Below are 27375 nucleotides of genomic sequence, written 5' to 3'. Positions count from 1 at the left end.
ACTGCCTAGCTAGTTACGTGCTGTAGAGAAGCTGGTTGGAAATTGAGATGTTTGATCTGCAGACTGAAATATTGACCAAAGACAAGAGCATGCTGTGCTGTGTGGAGTGGGAGTGGGGTGCCTGGGCTCAGCGCTCCCTGGAGCCTGGCTCTCCTCCGGGGGGGAACGGGGAGAGGCTTTGCTGGCAGAAACACTGGAAGGAGCAGCAGGATTAGTATTTAGCCATTTCTACTTGATTTTTACTTGAGCCTGAAATAGATATGGGTGTAAAGGACAAGTGCCGAGCAGCTACTACCCAGAGGGCACGAGTGGACTTTGGGTCCTGGGGTAGCAGCATCTCCCGCATAGGGTTTGTTAGCAGGACTGTCCATGACTTGGCTGTCTCTACTTCCTAGAAGGCGTAGGAGCAGAAGTCCCCTGAGACATCCCCCACCTCCAACTTGGCTAAAATTAACTAACAAGTGCTAAAATTGTGGGATAGGGAGTGGGGGCCTGGATGCAGACGTGCTTCATTTCCTCGGAGAGGCTGGTTGCAAAACCTGTCATCCAGAAAAAGAAAGTATATGCTTCGCCCTTTGCCATTGGGAATGTTTTCCCCTTGTGGTATCCATTAAAATGAAACTTTAACTGTTTAAAATGGTCCTGTCCTTACCTCTATGGCCTTATTTAGATCTGCACGCTGCCTCGCATCCCTTTCTCCCTCCCCACGCTGCCTCGGTGCCCAGCCGGGTGCCAGCCCTGTCACAGTGGCATGTTGTGTTGTGATGTTGCACATGTACAGGTGGCGTTTCCAAAAGCATCTGCGAGGATGGATGCTTGGGTCCTGGGCTGTCAGCAAGGACGGCGTGGCTGTCCCATGGGAGCATCAGGCTACCGTCCCCTAGAATATAACCCGTTCGCAGCATCATTCTCCCTTGTGCTCCTGCCAAAATCTCTTCTTTGCCCTCATTCCTCCTCTGCTCTGGCCTCAGGATTATGTTGTGTGTTTTTTGGGTTTTGGTTTTGGTTTTTTTTTTCTCAGAAATAAGAAATGCTGAAATATCCCTGAGCTTGGAAGCGTTGCATGGACATGTGTGAGCTGGGGAAGGGGTGGGAGCTTTCTCCTTGCCCTTGGCCACACCATGAAATGTGCTGCAGGCACCAAAAAGCAAAGGCAGGGGTCTTGCTGAGCCCTGCAGCGATGCAGGAATCGCTCTCCAAATTCAAGGTGTTCTCTGTATTTATTTTTCTGTCTGGCTTCATTTGCTGACAGAGAACAACCCGTGGCTCCAGGCAGCCAGCTCCTGCACTACATATTTTTGTTCATCCGTCCCTCGTTGCCAAATGCTGAAGTCAGACAACTGGCTCCGGCTGGTGCCAGCTCTGGTTGCTCACACTGGGATTAGCACGTAAACTGGTTCAGTCCCACTGCGGAGGCCGAGCGTGTCCTTCTCTTTTACCCCACTGGCTGCAGTTGCCTCTGTAAAAAATGTCTGTTACGACTTTGCTTCTGACTTTCTGTAGGAGGCTGTTGAAATAAAGTGGGTTTTTTTCCTGTTTTTTGCAGATGTCTTTTCACCCTGCTTGCATGTGGGAGAGCAGGAACGCCTCTTGGTTCACCATGTCTGAGGCTGGCCCCGTGCTTGGTCCCTGGGCTGGACACCTTTTTAGAAGGGATTAAGGGGAAGTGTCAGACTCGGGGATCTCCAGGAGACCAAGGAGTAATCTCCAAAGTGCTGGGAGACCGAAAGAAAGCAAACCCTCCCTGAGACAGTGAATGTGACTGAACTTCTCAGTTACAAGTCAAGCCGTTCTGGTCTGCTCTTTTCCTTGCAGCATTCACTCTCTCCCCAGGACTCCACAAACAAAACTAAAATAAGCTGAAAAATAAGAGAATAGAGTATCTTTTAAAAATCGTTAACTAAATGTTCAGCCTCTTGGTTCTCTTAGAGCAGTTATGGATGGATTAGATGCATGGATGGGGTTGCAGTTTGCTTTTTAATCTGTGGAGGAGAGAGTACAGCCCAGGCAGCCGCTGCAATGGTGCAGGGCAGAAGCCCCCTCGGTGTGCTGCAGCACGGGAGCTGCCCTTGCACACGCTCTCAGCCGTGTCCTGCTACAGCCAGGCACTGCCTCTGCTCAACCCGCACGAGTCGCTCAGTCCTCATTATCGCTTCTAAAAGCCTCCCCGTTATCCTGAGCTGAACTGGCTCCTGAGAGCTGGGGGATGCTCAGGATTTCACTTGGTGGCTAGCAGAGGGCTGGGCACGAGGCTCAGCACCGAGTGGCTCCAGCAAAGCACCGCCTGCTTCAGCACATCTGCTCTCCTTCCCGCTCCCTCTGAGCCCTGTTTATGCTTTGGTTTAGCCTGAAGCCATCCCTGCTGGTTGAGGTTCTTTATGAAGACAAGCTTCAGCAAGAGGCCCTGAAATGGGAACTGGGCAGATGATGGCAGAAGACAGTAAAACCAATACGGAGATCCTGGGCCACCTCATCAAATAGCAGAAGCTGGCGTAGGGGTATTGATTTCAGCAGAGCTGTGCCAGTTTACACAAGTTAAGGCTTTGACCTAAGTAATTCACCATAATAAAGATATCCAGGTGCTGGAAAACTTCCAGGGAAACTGTCTCCTTTGATCAAGTTGGTTATCGATACATATGCATATCGATACATATGCATTAACACCATGTGGGGCTGTAAAATCCCATATTTAAGGCAAGTTATAGCTAGATTTCAACCGCACTGGGTGGTTACCTGTGCAACCTGCCAGAGCGAGGTGTTGTCCTTGGCAGGAGCGAATGCTATTCCTGTTCTCCGGTGCACAGGGAAACTTGATCTTTGCTTTTCCCGTCACTCCGGAGCGTGACTGGGAGGTGGCTGGGGGGGCCAAGACACTGGATTTCTGTGAACCTGCTGGCGAGCAGGCTTAAAGGGGATTGTCAGGGCAGGAGCACAGCCATCGAATGGCTGGGGGAATGTGCAGACTCAGTCCTGCCCGGACACTTGTCCTCAGAAAATCCAGGAGAGTGCTGCTGGCGAGGAGGGGGCTCATTTCAGGGTCCCCGGGCTGTAACTCTGCCTGCCTGTTGCTCAGCGGTGGTGTATCTTATTGCAGGGAGAGGTGCTGGTCAGAGCCTGCCTGCAGCTCGCTGGCGGATCCCAGTGCGGCACCATACAGAGATGCTGGCTATGCTGGTCCTGCCTGGGGTGACGGTGAATGCTGTGCCCTTCATCCCCATCCCAGCTGCTGTCTGAGGGCACCCCAGGAGGTGCTCTCGCAGCGTGGGCGTGCGGTGTGTAGGACCTGGGAGCAGCCTGCAAGTCCCAGGAGTGTCCTCTGAAGCCTATTCAGGTTTGGCTGCCAACAAATTAAAGTCAAGTCTGAAGCTTTAGGTTTCCCATGCCTCAGCAAATGCTGAGCAGGGTGCTCGGAGGCTACTTGAGTGAGTATGGTTTGCTTTCATAGAATACTACATGTATTTTGAACTGCCTTCTTGCTACTTTTTACGTAACCCCCCTCCCCTTGGAGCAAAGCATCTGCTTAGGTCTAATTTCTTTCGATGGGACTTCAGCATGTGCTCAAGTACTTTGCTGATTTGGGGCCCAAGTCATTAGCTTTACAGTTGATTACTCAAGTGGATTTTAGGTGGGGGAATGGGAATGCTAACATACAGTGAAAAAAGTTGAGCCAACGCTCAGGGTTAAATTGAAAACAGCCTCAAAGTAGTAAGTGTAGCCCTGTCCTGACTGTCGGTCAGTCCTGGGTCCTGGCATCGCTTCTCACTGCCTCCATCTCCCCGCAGTGCCTGGGTGTCCTCCCAGCTCAAGGGAGCATCTGCTACAGTGCGTGGTCTCAGCAGCAGCTTTCCCCGGCTCCATTTAACAGTTTAATGGCGTTTGTCGGCTTTAAAATTACAGTCTTAGCAGCTTCACCCACAACAGAGCAGAGAACGCTGCAGAGCTGATTGCGCGCACTAGAGGAGCTGATTACCTTCTCAGCGTTTCAGATCATCAGAAATGCAAACAAGCTGGCACTGTAAATATACATACATTTTAAGGCAACCAGATCGGCAGCACATACATGCTCTCAGGCCCTCACCAATTAGCCAAATTGGTATGTTCCACTCATTGCATCGTCATATTCAGATACAATATATCATATAAAAATCAACAGCTCACAACTAAGGTTGTCTGTTGTACTGTGGTTCCCAACTTGTTGGTTGTTTGTGGTTGGGTTTTTTTCCAGAGAAATGAGTAGATTATTTTATACATGCATTTATGAAGTTTGTAAAACTGTAAGCACAGTTAGGGCTGGAAAGCATCAGTCCTAAGGTGCTGCCTGGCGCCAAGGCAGCAGCTCGTGCCTGTCCCTGTGCTCTGGCACGTGTTGGCCTGGCTCGCTGGTGGCCAGGGGCAGCAAAGGGTTTTTTCTTTTTAAACAGTGATTAATGGATGAATCTCAACCAGCTGTGGGGGCTTGGATTCTGGCAAAATATCAACATTCCGTGCAAATGGGGAAGAAAGTGTATTTTCATCCCAGCACCCCTAGTTCAGTCTAGCCTGTGTGCTGCACCTTTGGCTGCCAGCCACGTGGGCTGGAGAAGCAAAGGCAGGGCAGAGCCTGTGTTTTACACGGCCAGTGGGGCCTGGGCACGCTCTGCAAGTAGGCATGCTATGAGCTAGCTGAGTGCAGGGCACACTTACGTCTAGCTGAAAAGAGAAACACCTCTGCACAGCATCTCCCCTCTTGCACTTCCAAGCCAACACATCTTGCGTTCACCTGTTTTCCCCGTGGGGGTGGCCTGCGGTGAGGACTGCCCTTGGGATGGGACAGCAGGGCTTTGCTGGTGGCTTTGGGTCAGCCCTCAGCAGACTTGACTCTGCAGAAAACAGCGTGTGTGCTGAAAGCCTTGCCTCACCTTGAGAAGGCAGCCGAGGACGGAGGAAGGAAGGCTGCTGTTCGTCTGGGGGCTTCTGGTGATACCCTTGCACATGAGGACCAATGAAACAGTTAAAAAAAAAAAAAAAAAAAAAAAGTTGTTTCAGGGAACAGTTTGGTTTTCAGTGTGAGCGATTTTAAAGATGTTTCCAGATTGTCTAGAGAGAGATGAAGGGAATGAACTAAACGTAACACTGAAGAGCCTCAAAAGGGGTCAGCGTTTTGCTTCAAACAGGCACACACACACATGAACATGCACAGATGTTCTGACCTTTGGAAAAGAGTCTAACAGACACAAAAATCGGCTAATCTGAAACGAAGGGATGATTTTGCTGTTGCCAAAGTTGCTTCGCTCAAGCTGTTATCTCTTCTCCCTCTCCTAGGTCTTGTTCTCATGTTGTACTGTCTCCACACCCTGACGGTGGGAGCATCACACCTGTAATCTGGAGATAACCTTTGCGCCTCCGGCTGTGTCTGCCTGTCCAGCCTGGGGAATCTTTGTCCTTATTTCTTCCTTTAGCATTTAGGATCACTGCTCTTCGCTGTGCTGGCATGACCTGAGCCTCTTTATGGGGGTGTAGACTCCCACAGATTAAACACCGTGTTTGCAGCCTTGCTAAAACACACTTTACTATGTGCCTACCTTTTTCTATGTACGTGCTTGTCTGATAGATGTAGACATGCACCTCAGCCCACATAACTCTGTTGTAACTCTGTGGGTTTTGCTGGGAGCTCATGAGGCTGAGGGGGGCTCTGAGCTGCCCTGCTGCTGGCGTTTGCTCCCCCCTGGGAGGGCACCATGTTGGCGCCTGCTCCCCACCCCCGCGCTGGGTGCAGAGCACTTCCCAGCGCAGCAGCATGGCTCTGTGGGCTGCTGGGATGTGAACAATAACCCCCGAAGCAAGGAGGCGTGAGATGAAAAGAAACTTTGATGAGAGAAATGAAAGGGCAGGGAGAGGAAGGGGGCGCAGCACCATGTCATCAGGAGGTGCTTGAAGCTCCCAGAAAGAAAGTGGGAGCGCTGCTATGGATGAGTGCAAGTTGCTGGGTTTTAAGGAGATGCTGACGGATGGGAGCAATGAAGGTGCTGGTGGAAGCCCTGTGGCTGCCTGGCCACATTCACAGTGTGGACCAGTTTGGTTTGGGAGCATGCCACGACCAACCAACCCAGCCCAATCTCCCTTCCTGCTGCTTTTGAAGCATCTTCCTCAGCTTGGACAGCCCAGGAGCTCCTCCACAGCTAGCAGTCTCTGCGAACTGTCACCTGGTGAAGAACAGCTGAAGGTGGGTTGATACAGAGAGGCTGTGCCCGCTGCCTGTGAGCTACATCCCAGAGGAGCCCTGTTAGGAAGAAATGAGTTGCAGCTGAGATGTGGTCACAGGATAACTAAGGAGCCAGGTGCAGTGCAGGAGGTTCTGGCTCGCTGCTGTAGTGCTCAGTGTTGAAAGCAGCTCTAGCGATGCAATGAGGGCTGCGTGCAGGAGCAAAGCACCCGCAGTGGGTGAGTGTTTGAGGAAGCTGCCCTTGGTTTGGGAACTCTGGGTGGCTGGAAACATCACACCGTTGTGTAACACAGGGTTTTTGCTGTGTGGAAAACACCTGAAGGGAACAGCAGGACCATTTATTTGCCTTAATGGTTCTGATCACATCACAGTGATGGGGTCATGAGAAAACCCGTTGTGCCTGCCCTCTTCCCTTGGCTACCATGTTAGGCTTTTCTTGTCCCTTCCCAGCAGGCAGGGGCAGAGCTGGTGTGCTGCTGCAGAGGCTGGGGTCCTGTGCTGGGTGCTTCAGAGAGGGATGGTGCTGAGGGTGGGCAAGGCAGGCCTGCTGCTGGGGCTAGCTCCTGATGCTGTGGCAGAGGCTGTGGATGGGTGAAGTGCTTATTTTCCCCTCTAGCAAAGCAGGAGCTGTTAATTCCTCCCACCGGTGTGGTGGCTTGATGGAAGCATCCATAACCCTGTGACTGAGCTGGCTGGGGGGCTGCAGTACGGGACTGTTTTGGCCATGGAAGGCAGCTGCTTGCTCACAAAGAGGACCCTGTGTGTCAGTGGTGCTGGACCAAATGTCCCACAGCCCATGCCGACCATCAGCGAGCTTCAGGGATGTCATACCCCTCCCTCGATGGGGAGAGGAAGGAGCAGTTGATTGTCCTCTGGCAGATGTCCTCCATTTCTCCTCTTTGACCCCCCCAGTCCCAGACTTGTTACCCTTCATCTGCTTCCAGTTGTTTTGGGAGTGATCTTGTATCAGTGCATGATGGACCTGTCCTCTTGTTTGTGCTTCTCCCATGAGCCTGGAGCTTTGAGAACACACCTAGAAATGTCATCTAAAAATAATGAGATTAATGATCCTCACCTAAAAGTAAGACTTTTGTGTTCCTAGAAAGCTGGATGAAAACTAGCAATGAAAACTCTTTCCCGGAGGGCAGAAAACCATGTTTCCAGTTAGCAGAGAGTGGGTTGTAGCCCAGCCAGGGGGCCTCACCCCTGCCACAGCCCCATGGTTGGGAGGAGGAGTCCTTTTTGGTCAATATTTAGTTTCTGGCACACAGCAGAGCTGTGGCTCTGAGGGATTCTGGCCAGTGGCTTTCCTGCTGATGCCCAAGGAAACGTGTCCCTGGGAGACCTTGGCAGAGCTGGGAGATCCTGGAGATGTTTCCTCTGCGCAGTGGGTTTTGCTGGGGGTTTCTTACAGGTCTGGATGTGGTCTCTGCTCTGCTTCCTCTCCATAACCAGCTTCCCCTCCAGTTTACTTGCCTACGCTCTTGTTGGTGTCTTTCATTTACTGGAAACTTGTATTTACCAGGAACACTGAGATTTATGCAGGACGATGTCAGATTCTATGTAATAAATTTACCAAGAGATTTCTTTTTTTTTTTTTTACATTACCAGCTACTCCTAACCTCTGTAAATTCAGTAATGATTTAGCTGTAAAGGGTTTGCTGTAGTGTCCTTCAGATATGAAACAAGAAAATGACATTGGAGGCTGGTGAAGTGAAATGCGGATTCATTCTTGTTCCCAGAAATGGGGCTCACTTGCGGACAAATTGGCACAAGACCTGTAGCTTTGAAATGGGCAAAGCAAGCTTTAGAAATTAATAATTTCCCATTAATGAGAAAGGTCCTGCACTCCTGCATGCCTGCGGGGAAGGAGAGCAGTGCAGGGGGGATGTGTGCCTGGCTCCTGCAGCTATTTGGGGTCACCTGTGGTATGGAGGGAGCATCTTGTGCCCAGACCGCTGGGTCCTTCCCCGCGTGGCATTGCTTTCCTGGGGCGGTGGATTTGTTTTGTGGCTTTTTTGGCTTGCCACCCCCCAGTGGCAGCTGCTAATGCAGATCCCCAGTGCTGCCTGTTGCTGACCTCCAGAGGTTGGTGGGAGAAAACCTGTCACCTGCATGGCCTGAGGGGACTCGGGGTGCTGGCCCCCAGCCCAGGGTAGAGCCCAGGCAGCAGCAAAATGGGGTGTCTGCTCTCAGCCTGACACTGCTGCCTGTTGATGCCCAGCTGGGGGGGAGGGGGACAGCTGGCCAGGGTGAAGCCCTGAGCAGCTCTCCTTGCTCGGGGTGCTCCTCAGGGGGTCTCATCTTAATTTGTACCAGCAAGGAGCCCCTTCTGCAGCCTGAGGGATCCCTGCACGGGCCCACCCACGGCTGGCTTGGGGATCTCGGGTCTGCTGGGACTGTAGGAGTGGGGACAAACCTTCTCAGTAACCTGTGCTGAGGCACAGAGCTTTGACTTGAGAACTGCTGCAAATGCCACGCTCTGTGGGATGGGGCTGCTGAGCTGCCTCTTCCCAGGGCTTGTGCCCTTGAGCCAGGGATGTGCCAACTGGAAAGGGTTCTGGATGAACCTGGTGATATAGATGGGAGAAACACCTGCAGAGAGGCAGCATACGTGTCCAAACTTCATTAGGACAGTTTTCTCTAGCTCAAAAAACTGCCTCAGTGGTCTATTCCTGGTGAAGACCGTCACCTTCCCAGGCTGGGCTGTGGTCCTCTCGAGTGCAAAGCTGGCAGCGAGGCAGGGTCATAGGATGCTACTCAGGTGGAGATTACCCTTCTGCTCACAATGAAATAATCTGGTCGCAAGTGATGGTCTTACACAAGCTGTTACAGCACATGCTCATTCATTTTCAGAATTAGCCTTGAATGAGTTTCAAGTTTTGGCTGAAAGATCAGAGCAGGCTTAGATTTCTTTTTATTCAAAACCAGATTTTTTTATTGGTTTTCTGTAACCAAACCCCGGTGCTTATAAATGGAAATGATTTGGTTTCCTTGTTGGCTTTTTAAAAATGGAAATATAGGTAACTGTTAAAAGCTTTCAGTGCAGACTTTGATCAAAAGTCTTCGCCGGTTTTCATCAAAAAACTGTGATTTTGGTCAAAAAGGCCATTGTCTGTTTCCCCTTCCCCCACCTGTATCTCCCTCTCTGCTCTCCTCCCCCTTAAGACGAAAGAAATTTTCCACAGGCTCAATCAGCATCAAAGAGTCACTTATTTAAAGGGAGGAAGAATATCATGACGTTTGACTGCCTGTTTTGGATTCTGTGAAGGAATTTCATCCCCTCCCAGTTGCCGCGTCTCTGGCATCCCTCCCAGATCCGAACTCTCAGGAGGACGGAGGCAGAATTATCTCTGAGCTTTGCAGCTGCCAGATGTTAACCGATGAAATGGCAGCCTCACTGCTTCCCTCTTTACTCTGGGTAAACCTCTGCCTGCCTGCCCTGTTTGAAATGCAAAACTTCATCAAATTCCCTCTTGCAGGGTTCTTGATGTCTCTTGCCAATCAAACATGACGAAGACTGGCTGCGTTCCTCTCCCAGCTACTTGCCTTTACACAGCCACATTCATGTGCAATTCTTAAGCACCTGGGTACCATGAGTTGTGGTATGGGGGGATGGGAGCTGAGAACTGTGCGGTTACAACATCCCTGTCAGAGTAACAAGACAGTCTTCCTCCCCTCCTTGCCGCTGGCATGAAGCGGAGCTAGGGATGTGCAGGTCACTAGCAGGGTTATGGTGGTGTAGACCCCAGCTGCCCAAGCAGGAGGTTGTGTGTGACAGGAGCCAGGATGAAGCATCTCGTGGTCTTGGCAGCTGGTCCCCCCGGAGGGGCTCAGGGAAGGGCAGCCTGAATGTTGTCAGCTGACCCTGTGGTGCGCATCATACCTGATCAAAGGGGCCCATGGGTGCTGCTGAGGAAGCTTGAATGTGTACCTGGGACATACAAAGGAGTAATCTTGTAAAGAGTTCACTGAGATGCAGGTTTCTTTTGCAAGGAGTCAAATGATCAAGCCAAAAGCCCTCACTTGCTGGGTGAGGTTTAATGTCTATGCAGTTAGGTTAGGGGGGTGCAGCAGGTCCTTCTGGCCTTCGCACCCACCCATCTTTGACGTTCACTTGTGTCTGGCACGTGGGGTTGTAGGTTTGAATATTCCTGTTCTTGTTCTCTTTCCCTGGGGAAAAACTTGTGTTGTTTTGCGCTGGTGAAGCCAGCAGTACCAAGTGCCACGTGCATGCTCGTGTGTTGTGCTCTGTGCAAGGGTGCGGGACACATGCTCTTGCCCTTGAGTGCAGTCATCTGTGTAATTACCCTGTGAGTGATAGGAAAGGGAAAAAAAATTCATATTACCCTTATGATAGTGTTCATGGGGCCATTGATCAAGATGACAATTGGAAATTCATCATGATGTAGTAGGAAAAAAATGGGAACTTTCCTGTGCATGAGATGGGAACCCAATCCAAACCAGCCACTGGCAGCCAGCTTTTCATACTCTAATGGGTGATTTCAGTAGAAAAACATCTGACTGGTACGCTGAAGTTGTAGATATGGGGTGGGCTGGACCATTCTGCCTCCTTTTTATTTCTTTAGATAGGCTTTCACCTTAAAAACTTCACATCTCTTCTTTTTTTACAGAAGTAGGAACACAGCTCAGACTGCAACAAGCCAAATGCTGTGATAAAGCAAAACTCTTGTGGCAGGTTCCCCTCCCTGTTTTTTTTTTTTTTTTTTTAAGCTTCCAAAGATAAATTGCATTTTGCTTCAAGATAATGAAATTTCCTTGGAGGAGAGAGATATTTTTCTGTAGCTCTTGCATTCAGAACATGAGAGGAGTTTTTATTTTAAATCTCCATTGAAAGTATTTGTCTGTCTATATTTTGCTTTCTTCACCATGAATGTTCTGACTTCACAGAGCCAGCAGAGACCCTGAGACGGAGTGTTTCTGTCACTTATTATAGCTTGCCTTGGCATAAAATTTAATCTTCAGACTTTTTTTTGTCCTAAAGAAATGAAAGTTGAAGCCAGATTAGAAACAGATAAAAAGAAGTCATCCATCCTCAGACAAAGGAGTTTTTGTTTTTCTCTTTTGCATTTGCTGTTGTTAATCCTCTGTCTTCAAAGGGAGCAAATAGATCCTTCCACCTGGAGAGACTGGAAGAAAGGAAAAACACAGAGCATGTACCATGCCTGATCTGCGCTTGTGTTGTCCTGCAGCAGGCACGTCTACTGGGACTTGCAACCATCCCGAAAAAAAACAATCGAAGGGAAAACGCAGGAAGAGGAAATGGCAGCATCTACAAAATCAAAGTGAATTTTTTTGCTCCTAAGAGGAGAACTTGCTGGTCTTTAGCTTGTCCTGCAAAGGTCGTCCTGCCTATCCATGGCTAGAGGAGCAGGCACCTTCCCTGCCTCCCTAGGTGGTGGCAGTGTGGGGTGGAGAAAGCTGCAGGTCCATTGCATTATATGGTGTCACACCAGAGCCTGTCTTAATACCACTCTCATCTTTTGTTCAATCATGTGTAGTGATTAATATGTTCTCGGGCGCTGAGAGGCTCGAGGCACTTGGCACTTGACTGTCTCCTATTCCTGTACTTAATAAACAGAATATTCCACAAGAAGAACTCACCATTTATCTTTTGCTACTGTGCAGGGAGTTACTCCGAGTCCTGGCTCTGACTGCGTCTCTTTTGCCCAGGGAATTAATAGACTCTTCCATACCCTAGCTCCCTCTGTTCTCACTCCGGTTGCCAAATTAACCTTCATCTCACCTACTTTTTCTTCACGTCTCGCTTCAATTTAGTCCTCAAATTGTTCACATGACAAAGGAGTCATCCTTCCTACAGCTTCTACTTCTGCTCTGATAAGATACCTGAATTTTCTGTGAATGCCTCAAGAGAATAACTTCCCTCCCTCCCTCCCTTTAGTTTCCCTATGGCATTTTAAGTCCAGAAGTCTCCCTGAGCTTATTTCTGCTGGGAGTACAGTAAGCAGTTTGGACTGCGCTATGCCAAGTGACTGAGTTGTGCCCTGAATACACAGAGTGTTTACTGGTGCTAATTAATGTTATTACATCATATTACATTTATTTGGACTCACAGGAGGGTGTTCAACCGCATAGGCAGTACTGCAGGGGCTGGATGCTGCTTGCCAGCATTGCCCGTGCTTACCTGTCTCACCCAGCTCGCATGTTGCGGCACACTAGACAAGTCTGAAATGCTGGAAAATTGAAGGAATCTGCTTTTCTTATCAGGGAGAGGATTTATCAGCTCCTCAGGCTCTGACTCCTGGGAGGATGCTGTAGGTGTATGCTTTTTCTCTGCAATTAATGCACAGGCGAGCTGCTGGGAGCAGCCTGCCGCTGTCTTGGCAGGATTAGGGATGTGAGAGCGCTGCTGAGGATGGCTTCTGCGCGGTGCAGAAATCTTCCTGCCCTCCCCACAGGCCTGGCCTCAGCTTGGAAAATGAACTGGGAGCGTCATGGCTGCTTTAGTGCCTGTGCTTATTCTGGCTAGGGGAGGCTCCTGTGTCCTCTGCCAGCTCCTCTGCTCCGTGGGGCTGATGCAGGGGAAGGCTTGTTTGACCTTTATGCCTGCTCTGAGCTGCTCCTACGTTAGCGAGCGGCTTGCTGGGGACCTCCTGCCACCAAGGGCACCTCCCCAGCCGAGCCTCCCAGTCTGAGCTGGGCAGTAGCTCTGGTGCGGGACAGGAGCCTTGGTCACCCTCTGGGTGATGCACCCAATGTCGCAGGTCAGGCTCCCGGGGCTTGGGCTTGCTGCTTTGCAGCTGAAAGGATTCGGCGTGACCCCTCCAGAGCCCCCCTTGCAGAATGGGTGCCACCACCACATGCACAGGGATGGGCGGCTGGGATTCATCTTTGTGCTTCAGCTGGTCCTTCACAGCCAGTGCAGTGCGGTCTGGGAGAAGGGGACAGTTGCAGGCTGTGACATCTTTGGTCCTGAAAGTGGTTCCAAAGGGTTTTTGACGAGGAGATCTGTGCCGCAGTATATCATAACCCTTGATGTTTCCTTTCACTGGGATCCCAGATCTTCATCCTCCAGAAAGGGTTTGGCATCGCCTGAAGCATCGTCAGAGAACAAAGGCAAAGCTGTTAATTAAGACAGAGCTAATTCTGGCAGCCATCTCGATGCACTGCTGGCTACATGCTGCGGGAGCAGAGGGACTGGCCATGCACACCGGGCATGGGGCTGCTGAAAGCCTTCCTGGAGGCTGTTTGTGCTCTTTTGACCTGCAAAAGGTGCTGCACAGGTGCCTGGTGCGCAGAACTGGAGGTCACTTGTGGCCCGGAGGGGTAGTTTTGCCTTCTGCAGGGTGCTTTGCCGGGGCTGAAGGCAGCTCTGGGACACGGGGTCCTGGAGAGAAGCAAGCAAGATGGGACCTTGTTGGTGGCCTTCTGGTCCCAGAGTGGGCACTGTAGGAGAAGCCTCCTACCCATGGCTGGCTCAGAGCGGGAAATGGAGCAAAACATGCCAAAAAAACAGCTGGCTTTAATGTCCTTGGTGTGTCCTCCAAGGGGATGCTGGTGGGCATGGTCTCTGTGACTGCTCTGGGGCAGCTGGTGACCACAATCCCATCAGGTGGACAAGAAAGAGTGGCCCTGTGACACGTCGCTGCCGCTTTCCCATGCCCGCTCTCCAGACAGCAGCATGGCGAAGAGTTTTTTTCTAAGTCTTTTCCTTCAGGAGAAGCAAAGCATTGCTGTTCAGAGACTTGGAGCAAGGCTGACAGAATAGAAAGCTTTTTGAACAAACACAGCTGGCTTTTACCCAGCGCATCCAACTCTTTGGCCAGCTGAAAAGAAATCAGAAGAATATTGATGTATTATTTTTTTTTCCCCATACAAAAACGGCAGGCTTTTTTTGGTCAAACGTTAGTTTCTGAATGCAAGTTTTTTCAGTTGATAGCAATTATTTGGGGAAAAAAAGCCACCAAACAACTGAGGCAGTTCTCTGGATAACTCACAGTCTCAGCTCTTTGCCTCTTGTATTTTCAAACGATTAACATTTTTTTGCTTTGCACATCATGAATATTCTATACTTGAGCTGTTACTGAGTTGTGCTAGATCAGATAAATAACATGGTGTTGCTTTTGTGGCAGACTGGATAAAGATGCAAATAATACTGACATTTACTTCACAGTTTTCTTTCTGTGATCCTCTGAGTGAGTAAACTGGATTGCTGAGATATTCATGGGAAGGAAATGAAGAAGGGTTGTCAAGATGAAAGCAAATTTCCTTAAAACTTAGCCAGAAGGTTCTTGGCAATTTTTTCTGTTATTTGCTCAGCTGAATAGGAGCAGCTTGAAATATATTTTGCACAACCGCAAAAGAAAACTCTTGTTCCCGTGGCACCTCTGAACATTTTTTGCGCAGTCTTTCGCTGAACAGCTGATGGTTTTCCAGCCCTGGTATCTCTGCAGGGCTCCCGGCCCCGCCGCGGCCTGGCTGCAGGCGGGTAACCGTGACCCGGAGGAGCCCTTGCTGCCCCCCCTTGCCCTCGCTTTCCCCCCTCTCTTCCACGGGGATGCACGAACTGGGTGGGAGGGAGGGCTAGGGTCGGCCTCCAGCGGTGAGGTGGCTGGGGCGAGGGGGCTGCTGAGCCCTGCGCGGGCAAGCAGGGCTGGCTGGCCCGGCGGGGGCAGCGGGGACGGGGTGAGCCCCCTCCCGCAGGGCCTGGCTCGGGGCCGTGGGCGCACCTCGCCGCCGCCGCACGGGTGAGGCCCCACGGTGCTGGGCACTAGGCCAGGCCGGCGCCCCGGGTGGCCTCAGGGACAGGGGCTTCGGGCTGGCGGCGGTGGGGGTGCCGCGGGGGGGACGCGGCCGGTGTCCCCCAGGCCAGGGAGGGCAGCCAGCGGCTCTCGGCCCCGGCGCGGCGCCCAGCAGACGGTGCCGGCGGAGAGCAAGAGGCTGAGGGGGCCCCGCGTCGGTCGGTGGCCGCCGCCTCCCGAGCCAGAAGGGGGAGCGGCCATGTTGCGGGGGGCCGGGGGGCCCGCCTCTGCGTGCGGCCGCCCGCTGGCTCCGGCCGCCGTCAGGGGGCGCAGGCAGGGAGCGGGCCCGCGGCGGGCTGAGCCAGCCGGCCCCCGCCCGGGGTGGCGGCGCGGCGGGCCGAGGGGCCGCCCCGTCGGGGGGTCCCGCTGAGGGGAGCGGTGCGGGGGCCGGCGGCTGGCCGCCAGGGGGCGCCGTCCCCCTTCGGACGGCAGCGCGCGGCGGGCGGGGGCGGGGCGGGGGCGTGGCGCGCCGCGGGGATTGGCGGGGCGGCGGCGGGGGCGGGGCCGGGCGGCGGCGGGGGCCGGCGGCGGCGTGGCCGCACGCGCCACTCGCGGCGGCGATGTGACCCGGGCGGCGCGGGGAGGCGGCGCGGTCCCGTCCCGCGGCCCCGGCCCGGCCCGCCCTGCCCCGTCCCGGCCCGCGGACGTACCCCCATGCCCGCTCACGGCCGCCCGCCGGTAGCGGCTGACGCCTGCGGAGCAGCGACGCGCGGGGCCCGGGGAGGCGATGGCTGCGGATCTGGTGGTGCTGCTCTGCCTGGCCGCCGCCGCGGCCGCCGTGGAAGGTGAGGCGGGACGGGGGGGGTGTGTGCAGAGCGGCGAGTCCCCGCGTCCTCCGCGGCACGCGCGGTCTGCTAGTTCCTCCCGCCGCGACCGGCCCGGCGACACCGGCTCCCCCGCCGGGCAGCACCGCGGGGGCGGCTGCGCAGCGGCTCGGGGCTGGCTGCCGGCGCGGCGGGGGGCGCGGGGCTGCCCTCTGTACCGGCCGGCGGAGCCAGCCCCGCTCCCGCAGCGCGGGGAGCCGGCCCGCAGGCGGTGCTGGCAGCCCGGGGCTCGCTCCGGGCCGGGGGGGGGGGCTCGGGAGGGGCCGTGTGGTTCCAGCTCCCGGCGTCGGCTCTGGGAAACCCGCCGGGATCTGGGTGGGATGGACGGCTCCGGTGGGTCCCCTCCGCGGCAGAGCCCTGCCCGCGGTGGCGGCGGGGGACACCCCCAGGGTCTCCCTGGGTCCCCTCCCAGCAGAGCCCTGCCGGTGTGGCAGTGAGGGACACCCCCAGGGCCTGTTCTGGATCCCTTCCCCGTAGGGCTCCTTTCCGGGGTGGCGGCGGGGGACACCCCAGGGTCTCTTTGGGTCCCTTCCCCGGGGTGGCGGCGGGGGACACCCGCAGGGGCCGTGGCCGTGCGGAAGCTGCGTCTTGGCACCGTCCCGCTCCTGTGCCTCGCGACGGCGGTGGGGGCTGGGGAGAGCCTTGTGGAAGCGGACGGGCGCACTGGGAGGTGCGGGCTGAGGGTCCCCTTCCCTGGGACAGCCGGGTGCGGGGGCGCCTGGCCCGCTGGCGGAGCGGCGGGATGGACGCGTGGCCATCCATCCCCTCGGCCGGGTGCGTCCCGCTGGGCTCAAGGCTTTTCCCGTCACCCGACGGGTTGTGGGACTAGCTGTGCCCCGGGACGTGCCCGCAGGTACCAGCCAGCCTCGGGGCATCCTGCCTGGCAGGACCACCAGCTCATCCCACGCTCATGCTGGTGCATCGATGTGCTCCGGCCGGCACGGCTTGCAGAAGTATCGCTTGTATTATTTTTTTTTTCCCCTTTAATTTTGCCACTGCCTCTTCTTTTTCCCTGGTACAACACGGGCAAACGGGCTTGTGGCAGCGGTTGCCCGGTGCTTGAGCGGTGGCTGCGAGCAGGGGACGTGGTGCAGCCCCTCACTTGTTGGCAGAAGAAACGCGTGGGTGTGGGGAGATGATGCGTGGGGGCTCGTGGGCGAACCGAGCTGCCGTGGGGCTTGGCCCTTCCTTGGGGGAGGGGGGATTTAGCTGATGTGGGCATAGATGCGGCTGAACTGGAAGGTGCCAGAGCCCGGCAGCTCAGCTCCGGGCAGCACGGAGCTGGTTCTGGAGCCGGAGCGCTGCTGCGGTGGTATCCAGCGGGATGGGAGCGGTGCTGGCCGCAGTGCCCTCCGCTCGCGAGCATGCCGGCTGGATCGCGGCAGGCAGGCCCTCTTGCTGCGGCATCTGCTTTTGGCTGACCCAGGTGTTGGCTTTTCTTATTTCTCGCGTTTCCTACCTCATTGCATCTCCATAGAAATAACTCGGGGTGGAAATGCGAATGCCTTGCTAAGCGTGATGCAAGCAGGCGTGTGTTTGCTCGGTCACAAAGCCACACGTGAAAGCACCAGACCTGTTAGCAGCGTTTCGGGAGCCAGTGTTTGCAGCGTCAGCGGCTTGAGGCACTGCTGGAATGGGGGGTGGCTGGGAGACCTGGCTCGGTCCCTGTCTGAGAGCACTCCTGGGTCTTGTGTCCCTGTGTCACACGGGGTCTTCCCCAGCTTGTCCCGAGCTGCCCCAGGAGCTTGTGCAGGGCTGGCAGAGCCAGCATCCCTGCCCGGGACTCAACCTGTTGAAGAGCCATGTTATTTCTACTCTGCCGAGGAAATGACTTGGGTAGTAGAGTAGTATTCTGGGAGAGATCTTGGATTTAAGGGAAAATCTTGGACGGGGAATTTCTGAGGCAGAGCAATTGAATCTGATTTGGAGTTAAGGCGACAGTTTCCTGGTGTGGTTGTGTAAAGAAAACACCTTTTTATGGAGCTTATTTGAATGTTACAGATCCTGTCTGTGCGGAGGCTGAAATTGCTAGATTGAAACGTGGGTTTGGCTAACTGGGCCGAAGCGTCTCCCAGAGCCTGACCTGCACTGGGGTCTGGCTTCCCCTGGGCGGCCGCAGATGGGTTTTGCCAGCCGCCCTCTCTGGCAACCAGGCAAAGCCACAGCTGAGCACGGCCGGCTGCGGCTGGGAGGGGAAGGCTCCCTGCATCCCGAAGAAGCCTTTGAGACAAAAAGTCTTTTTTCCGGGATGGCAGGGGGGAGATGTCTGGGGGTCTGGATCTGGCTGGAAGGGGAGGAGGATACAGCTGGGGTCAGGGCAGGGGCTGCCTGCAAGCATATCTCTCTTCCCCTCTGTAAAACCCTGCTATTTTTTATAAAATAAAAAATATTTTATAATGCAGGTTATAAAACCCCGTGTACCATTGCCTGTGGTACGTGAACCTGGAGATAGTCGCTTACCTGAGTTTCCTTATGGTTACTTGATTTTTACCAAATCCCGTGGCTTAGCTGACCATTTTCTGCTGGATACCTGGAAGCTTATGCTTTTTTTTTTTCCTGCTTTTTTTTTTCTGCCTTTTTTTTTTCCTGCTTTTTTTTTTCTGCCCTTTTTTTTTCTGCTTTTTTTTTTTTTTGTGTGTGTGTGGCTTGTGAAGAGGAAGAGAGACATGAGAAGATGACAGGAACAAATACTGTCTCTCCCACACCCTGCAATCACTCAGGAGCCGCTCGCGTGCTCTTTCTTGTGTTAGCTGAACCAAATATAATCACGTTTAGCATACAGAGAGGGTGGTACTGAGCCGATGTTACATGTTTTAACTGGGGAGCTGTCAGGGTTTGAGGTGTCGGTGGGTCAGATGGGGCTGTTGTCCGTTGTGGTGCAGCCTCTCCACGTACGCTGTTTAATCTGCCTACCTGCTTACCTATCTGTCATCTCCCTTCCTTGCGCCTGCTCTTTTAAAAAGCAGGTTTTTCTCTGTCTCCTGTATTGCTGCTTGCAGCATCACAACAAGCAAAGTGTGAGGAGGGAGGTGGAAAGCCCTGCTCAGGGCTGGCGGATCCAGCTTAGTTTTGCTTCCCGTGCTTATCTGCTCTCCTGCCTGCGTGGCTTTTGGAACCGCAGCCTGGGAGAGGACCAGGGAAAGGGGTTTGGTTCGAGAGCGATGTCCCTGGCTCCTGCTCCGTGTGTGCCACCCACCTCGGGTGCCCTGTCTCCTCCCGTTTTGGCTCGGGATGCACACATCTGTTGCAGTCATCCTTTGGGCTTCCTCCGCTTCCGCCAGGCGCCGGAGCGGTGCCGGCACCGAGCAGGCTGAGAGCCGGCGGACGCCGCACCGCCCTTCCCATCGCTGCCACTGCCATCACCACGCGGGCTTCCACCTTTGGCCCAGCTGCTTCACCCGCAGCAGAGCAGTTTTCAAGGAGAAGCTAGAAATAAGCCTTCAAGAGAGAATTTACAAGTGCTAGTAACTAGCTGTCCCTTAGTTTGTGCAAAAAAAAAAAGCACAAGTAATCTGGGGATAAAACCCCAAACCCTAAGGGAAGAAACCTTATTCTCGGCTTGATGAGCGAGCCCAGATCTTGTCGGCCTGAAGGCAAAGCATTTTGTCAAGTCATGGAAAAGGGGCCTGAGACCCCAGATGCCTGTGTTGCCTCTTTGTGACTAACGGCTGGTATTTCCACTCATGAGGAAGGTGGGGTCTGTGATAAATGCGTTTCTTTTTCTGTTCTTTCTGCTCACCACCTCTGTATGGAAATGGGGTTACCGCCCTGTGCTCCCCGGGGGTTTAGTGGCCCTGTCTGCTGTGGCGAGAGCTGCCAGGGCGATTTGCAAGGTGGCCTCTCACCCATCCTGGGTGCAGCTCCTGACACAGCGGGACAGAGTAAAAACCTTCCGCTGGCCTTAAAAGTAAGAAGAAAATATTTATATTGCATAATGGAGTAGCCTGAATGCATTTGTCTGGCTCTCGATCCAGGCCGTGGGGGTGAGAAATAGATGTTTCTAGCAGAGATGGGTTCTGTAATCTGAAGAAATACTCAGGTTTGGTGAAAAGGGGGAAAACGGTGCCTTGGGCAATGGGTCAGCAAAGTCTTGGAGACACTGGTCCCCAGTGCAGCAGGAATGCTGTGGGGTGAGGCTGATGGAAGAGATGCTCGGAGCAAGGCTGAGGCTCGTGGAGCGCTGCTGCTTAACGCCTGTGGTGTGTGCTGTGCTGCTCTCGCTGAGGTCCAGCCAGCTTGAGGAGGCTTTTTTTTACCTCTCCCAGCTGTAGGTACGAGCTCATCATACCCTGGCATGGAAGTGGCTTCATGCAGGAGCCCCAAACTTGATGACACTGCCTGAAGGGTGCTGCAGCACTCTGTTCACAGGGTCGGTATAAGCAGTCATTTAACAGCATTGTGAGGCTGGGTAAATAGTTGGGGTTGGGGAAGGGAATGTTTTCTCCAAATATTCATTAGTATTTGAAAGTGCATTTCAATTTGACCTTGTTCTCTTTCTGCAAGCATTTGAGCTATCAAGTGTTGCACGCATGAATACTTGCACAAGGCAAATGTTAAGCTTGGGTATTTGCTGGGTAGCAATTTGGAAAGGCATAGCCTGGGTTGTATGTTGGGAAGCAGGAGTGTGTGTCGCTTACGGAGGGCGCTGGAGCCGGTGTGATGGAAGTGGTGCAGATACCCCACGTGGTAGGAGTTTGAGTCCACTGGTGACTGAGGGCACCTTGTGAAGTGGTGCGGCGTGGTAGGGATGGCAAACAGACGTGACTCCAGAAGGCATTCAGATGATTGTGGGCCACCTGGGAACGCAGGGTGCTTCTGCTGGCTGAGCCCCTGGCATCCCTCCCTGCTTCTCCTCTCGGCGGAGGTTGGTATGGGAGCAGAAGTGTGCAGAAAAGGATGGAGTGATTTCACAGCGGGATCAGGAGAGAGCTGGAACAGCTGGAACCGTGGGTGGCCGTGAGGCACTGAGCTGGTAATTTCACAGTCCAGCTTTTAGGGGCTGCAAATACACTGTTTCCAAAAGGGAGCAGCTTGGGAGGCTGCTTGGGAGTGTGCAGGGGAGGGGGCAGGTGCCAGGCTGCTGTAGACTGTGCACTAGCAGGTAGACGCAACACAGCCCTTTCCTTGGGGACAACAAGAGCAAACTCTTGCCCAGATCAGCTCTGTGGCTTTCCAGATAAGTGGCAGACATGGGAGATACAAGGCTCCCTCCTGCCCTGTAAATGTGGTCATTCCCAGCCACAGCTGATTTTGGGGGAATTTTCTGGTTTTGGTCACCATCGGTTTTCCAGAAGTCACATTATGAGAAATGGTGAGAAAAGTGGGATGTCTGTTTGCAGGAGCTAAAGGTTCTGTGCTTTATTTATTTATTTCTCATAACTTTTGAATTATTAAAGCGCGTTCGGCAGAGATTAACTTTCCCTGCTCAATATTTATTATTGTTTCATTTCCCTGGAAGTTGGAGCTATGAGAGCTTTGATAAATGGACTGAAAGGTTCTGTAGTTTCTCTATAGCTAATCTAGACATCCCCCTATCCTTTGCTGAAAAGCTAATTTGTAATTTCCTATGGTAATGCCGCTTAGTGAATTATAATGATACACTGGGGTCTGTTTTTCCTCCTGGTTCTCTGTTGGGGGAGTAACGCTACTATCAGAAAATGGTGTGAAACCTGGAAACTGGCCATTAGTCCCCTAATTTTTGGTCAGATAACAAGAATCCAGAAATCATGTGGACCATATGGTCCGTTTTATCAAGTCTGGGCTGGGAAACGTACGTCTCCCCTGAGTTTGGTTTCTGCAGGAGGGATGGGAGCGGTGGTTGGAGCTGTGCCGGAGGTGGCACCGCGTACTGATGCCACAACCTGTCTGGCTGCGTGGGTTTGCATCTGTGACCGGAGCCTGGTGATGTGCAAAATCCCTGCTTCTGGAAGCCTCTCCCACCACCCCAATTATAAACAAGTGTTATCAGTCTTTTGAATAATTGAAGAGGCTTTCTGTTGAATATTTAATTACAATAATATTTGGTTAGCGGGGGTTGTTGGTCTCCTTTTGTGCAATTGAGAATTGCTGCAAGAAAACAACCTGTTAAAAGAAAATGTTGTTGTCTATGATCATTGATTTTTCTTTTTTTTTTTTTAAGCTAATCAGTTACTCCGTTGAAATTGGTTAATTAGCTCAGCTCCATTAAGACACTTTGGCATTTAAACTTGATGTTTCTAAATAATTATAGTTTTGCCTGCTAAGCCCACAACCCAGGGTGACCTAATTACTATTAAAGCATACATGCTTTAGTCTGGCATTAATAAGTTCCTGCTGGGAGCCCTGCGGTGAAAAATCACAGAGGCAACAGTTCAAAAGGGAAGGGGCTCTGTGCCGAGCCCGGCCGAGGAAGATGACTTTCCTTTGGCCTTGCTTCTTCCAACCTAAACCTGGCGGGTGGGATGCTCCCATGGGAAGGAGAAGAGCCCAAGAGCAGTCGGTCCCTGCAGCCCCCAGAGCATCCCCCAGAGCATCCCCACGGCTGGTCCCTCTGTGCCATCTGCTTTTGGGTGATGGCATCTTGGTGATGGCAAGAGGTCACCTGGCAGAGGAGAGGGTTAGGAGTGGTTTTAGTTAATGAGTGTTAATTTGCTTGCTTTCTCTTCTAAGTCATTCCCTTTAATAAGCATGTGGAGTCCTTTCGATGTCTTTGCAGATGGTGGAGAATGTACAGTATTAAGTTTATCTTGGTATGTGTGTTTTTTGGTTTTTTTTTTGCCTTTGGAAATAGCCATGCCAACTAGTTAGGGATTAGTAAAGCCTCAAGTATGTGCTTGTTAGTGTAGTAAGAAAAATGTTTGATATCTGGGGAAGCATCCAGTCAGTGTTACTGGTGTTCGAAGCTTATTAAGCTTTAATTTGTTATGCAGCAAGTAAAAGTGATGGCTGGGAATAGGTAAGAAGCTGTGGAATTCTTGCTTTTCAGCTGTTTCCTCCCATCCCAGGTCAGGGCTTCGTCATGACTTTAAAGGATTGTTTCATGATATTTTCTCCCAAAAAGTCCTCCTGGCATTATGCGCCGGTACCCTGTGCGCCACATCCCAGCAGCAACAGGCAGTTTGGTTTATGCAGACCCAACCAGCATCTTCCTTGGACTGCTTTCGGCATGGCTGCTTTTTGGTGTCTTTGCCTGGCTACGTATTTTATTTTTTTGAGGGGTAGGGCAGCTGGTGTTTGGCAGCGCTGGATGCTCTCTGCTCCTGGCTCTGCCATCTCCTGGGAAGCCTCTCCGCTCCTGCAAAGCCCAAGACCTGTTGCACACCCATGTTTTTGCCTCCCTTTTCCTATTTTCTTTCCATTTGCAGGGCAGAGCATGGGGATGCTTCCCCCCCCCCCCCCCCGTGCCCAGCCTTGCATGCCAATCCCCCAGGGTAGAGCAGGTCACCTTCTGGCTTCGACTCCGGATGGAGGTTGTGCTTCTCCTTGAGCCCAAAACCTGGGAAAATGGGACTGTGGTGTCTGCTTTTAAGCCCAGATCGATCCCCCCGTGCCCGCTCCCTGCTGCGGATGAGGCAGCAAGCAACACCTGAAATACATCCAGGTGGTAAAGGGAGGTGACCAGGGGCTGGTGTTGGTCCCGTTTCTCCTGGTGTTAAAACCTGCGCCGTGGGTGGAGGGGTGAAGCAAGGAACAGCAACGATTGAAGTTTTATGGAAGATTTTTTTTTTTTTTTTCAATCAGAGTCCAGGGATGGGCCTTTGATTACTAGAGGCCTCCGCTCGCTTCAGTCACTTCCTTAGCCGCGGGGTCGGAGCTGACTCATTATCATCCTCACTAGGGTCCTGTTGATATGAGGATAATTGCTTTTTGCTCAAAAGACATTAAATCACCGCAGAAGAGGCGAAGGGGTGTGAATTACATCTTCCCGGGAAAACCAGGAACCCAGCAGAAGAGCTGGAAAGGAAATACTGTCCCTGGGGGGCAGGAGGAGAAGAGGCTGGTGATGGGGCTGTGCTCCACTCCTGCTGGGCAGCCCCCTGCCCTCCGGCTGGCAGAGGACAGCCTGGGGTGGCCTGAAGAAATAACTGTGGGCTGGCCTTAGCTGGACGCTTTATTTTTTTCTTTTTTTTTTTCACCCAACACCTGTCGCTTCATCTTTCCAAATGGCCAAGAAATGGGATGGGCACTAGGGACAGAGCAGGAGCGGGATGCTCTGATTGCTCTGGGAGGCATCAGCTCTGCTTTTATTTTGAAACCAATGTGTTGGTAAGGAGCAAAATTTGGCTTTTCAAGATCACCGGTGTCTTGCCAGCAGTACTTCTTACAATGTTTTTGACTAGTTCAGGACCTTCACCTGGCGTGGCGCCCCTGCGATGTCGCCCCATCGGTGGGCTTTGCCCGCAGTACACAGCAGCGCAGAGGTGCCCTCGCCGTGTGGCCGTTCCATCCCTGCGCTTCTGCTGTGGTTCTTTTTAAAGCAGTCACGTTGGGTCCCTGTGTCCTTTAGCGAGTGCTGGAAATGATGGGCATGACCTGGCTGCAAGTGAGCCTGAGGTGCACAGCGCTGCTGCCCAGCCCCTGGGGCTTGGCTGAAGCTGTCCAGAAGCTTTCATGCAAGTGGATGAACCACCTGGAGATGCGTGGCATTTGCTGTCTGTGCTTTGCCCCTTGAAATGAAATTGCTGGTGGGGGTCTAGGTCCTTTGAGCCCATCAGGCTCTTGATAGAGGCACTGTGGGGTCAGATATAATGATATTATTTGGACCAGATATGAAGCTGTAAAGCGGTAATTTATGGTTTAATAAAATAAAGGAGGATCAGCTCTATGCTATGATTCCTGGGGAGGGGCATGCGCCTCCTTGAGCCACATGCATCACACCAGGTAACCTTACTCTTGCTCAGTGAAATGGAGAAAAGCATCAGCTGTGCAGGATTTAAAGGTGCCAATGCTTGGACCCAGCCTGGATAGGGCCCTCCCGAGCTCTGGCCATCAGCTGGTGATGCCCCCCACGACCCACAGATGCTGAAACCAACCTTGCAGAGGAGGGGAGGTGGATGCGGGCTGGTGGGAACTTGTAAGGTCAGTAGCTAACTGTGTTCGGTGTCTTTCTAAAAATCATCTTTTATTATCCCTCCTTGTGCCATGCGTAGGTTATTACTGAAATGGCTGGCACCACTGCGCACACGCGGGAGTCTGCTGCGCTGAAAGGCTTGCTTGAAAGCCTGCCGAAAGCTATAAAAAGACGCTCATTAACTTCAATGGGCTTTGGCCGAGGCTGGAGAAAATGGGCTGCTTTGAGAAGGATGCCGCTTAGAGCACCCTCTGGCTCTGCCTTTGTGTGCCAGTGCTGGGCTTTGCTCGCCAGGGCTGACCAGGGATGGGGAAACCCCTACTTTTGCACATTCTGGTCCTTAATAACATGTGACAAGATGGTCCAGCTGCCTCCAGCCAGTGGGACCCACTCACAGCATCCCCACGGCTCGCTGCCGAGGGGGCGTGGGGGGCGATGGATGGGCGCCTGCCTTACCCTGTGCCCTGATAACCCCTGTGTTTTCCCACCCCGTGCCAGACACGGACCCTGCCGGGCTGGCATGCAACTTGGTCGCTCCCAAATGTGATCTCTTGAGCATCAGCCCAGCAGATTTTTGGAGGTGGTTTGCAGCAAGGCACTTCTTTATTTCTTTAAAGCTTTGCGACATTCAGGGGAAACTGGGATGTCTTTGAAACATTTAAAGTATTCCTAATAGGTTACCTTGAAAGCTTTCTTCAGTCTTGAATGAATCAAAGTGCAAATGTTTATAATGCAACACCCACACAGGCTAGGAGAGGAATTTTATTAAGGCAGGAGAGTCAGAAAACAATAATAATAAAACATGTTTTATGAAGTTGGCAAGAAACTTATAAACTAGGTGAAGTTTTACAGCATATGAATTTGATACAAGTAGTAAATTTGAATTCCCAGGCTAGTCCTCAGGTCTTGCTCTTTATTACCTGAAATAACATTCTCCACTTTTAATAGCTGGCTGCGGCAGAGTGAACGTGGTTTTATCTTTCTAAATGATCTGCCATGCGTGTCTTATAATCAAACTTTCACCTATCCGGAAGACTTCAGCCCTTTCCTTGAGCAATACAACGGCTGTTGCTAATTAGCAAATTACTGCCTTTGGCTTTGCTGTGGCAGGGGGGACCTTGGAAATCCTTCCACACATCCCCTCATCTGGATTATTTAGATTTTTTCCCAGCAGAAACCACCTTACTATCTGATAAAAGAGTACATTTTGTCAATACATCAGCAGAAAGGGACTGAAAGATGCTCCCAATAAATCGGGGTGTTGCAGTAATAAGCCGCTGTGCTTCCCCACTCGTGGTGCTGCTGGGAGGGATGTGGGTGCTTGCTGGGGCGTTGTTGCGAGGTGACCGATGGCCTTTCGAGGTGTCTGGGGCTCTCTTGCCACTTTCCCAGCAAGGAGGTTTCCTTGCGGTGCAGTCCAGGGGCTGGTGAGATTCCGCTGCCTGAGCTGGCTTTGTCCCCATGCCGGGGTGGCTTCCCAAGGGTGGCTTCTAATGACCTCCTGGCCATGCCTCCGGCTCCTGCGTGCCACTCGGCTGCCAGCAGCTGTACATGAGGGAGGCGTATAAAAACGGTTTGTCAGACCCCTGTCCTGTCTGTGCACACTCCAGCAGATTATTCCTCTTCAAAAAATATGTGATTACTTAAGTAAAGCATTCTAACTAATTGCCAAATTATTCCCTTTAAAATGGGAAAGTAATTAGGGATGTTTTTTTTAAATAGGCTTCCCACCCTTGGATCTGCTGGGATTAGCGTATGTGGGTGTATAAATATTTAGTTTCCAAGGACTTTTTTTTTTTTCCCCTTCCTTGAAGAAACAGCAGGCAGCAGCTATGCTTGGACACTTTCCCCAGCATCCAAAATATAATTGAAATTAAAGATGACCCACAAAGGAAAATGAAATTCAAGTTTTTCTGGCGCGATGCACCAAGCTGGCTTTCAAAATCAGGGTTCCCTCTGGTTATGTTTGAAGTTGAAGAGAAGGAGTTTTGCCATGGGGTGCTGGGGGATGCTCGGGGTGATGGAGAACAAGTACAGCCCTGCATCGGTAAGAGCTATGGTTGAGCGTGGTGGGCTTGGTTGAATCTTCTGCCTCCAGCTGCCCACTAGCTTGGAAGGAATTTTTGAGCTTGTTTCCGTTCATGGAGGTCTCTCTAACATCCAAACAATTTAGACTTTTTGGACTGAGGGGCTTTGATGTTTGGATTCAAAACCGTGTCTTGTTTTGAAACTCGTTGCAGCATTTGCTATGTGTTTGTAAAGCTGGGAAGGCTAGCAAAAAGGACCTGAAATCAGAAACAAAATATGTAGCTAGATTAAAAAATGGTTTTAAGAGAGTGATCTGGTGGAGTTGCAGATTAAAGGGACAGTTGAAACCAGTAATTTGTGCAGCTCTCCTAGAGGTCAGCATCCCTCAAGACTCCCAGAGCCGTTCCTACAGCCAACAGATAGCCTCGCTGAGCCAGGGGAGGCCAGAACTTTCATTCCCCATTCATCTAATGAATAAATCCCAAACCC

The 27375-nt window shown here is 52.4% G+C and overlaps 1 protein-coding gene across 1 annotated transcript in view; it reads left to right on the top strand.

Annotated features, from left to right (window-relative positions):
* The first annotated feature begins 15508 nt into the window (after positions 1-15508).
* EPHB1 (EPH receptor B1) overlaps positions 15509-27375 on the top strand; it is an 86057-nt gene continuing 74190 nt past the window's right edge. The window contains exon 1 of the mRNA XM_055817327.1: positions 15509-15770. Within this exon, the coding sequence (XP_055673302.1) occupies positions 15713-15770 (58 nt within the window). The 5' untranslated portion in view covers positions 15509-15712. The remainder of the gene's footprint in view (positions 15771-27375) is intronic.

The sequence above is a fragment of the Falco peregrinus genome, chromosome 12 (assembly GCF_023634155.1).
Source record: "Falco peregrinus isolate bFalPer1 chromosome 12, bFalPer1.pri, whole genome shotgun sequence".
In the NCBI taxonomy this organism is placed as follows: domain Eukaryota; kingdom Metazoa; phylum Chordata; class Aves; order Falconiformes; family Falconidae; genus Falco; species Falco peregrinus.
This window is presented reverse-complemented; position numbering and strand designations above follow the sequence as displayed.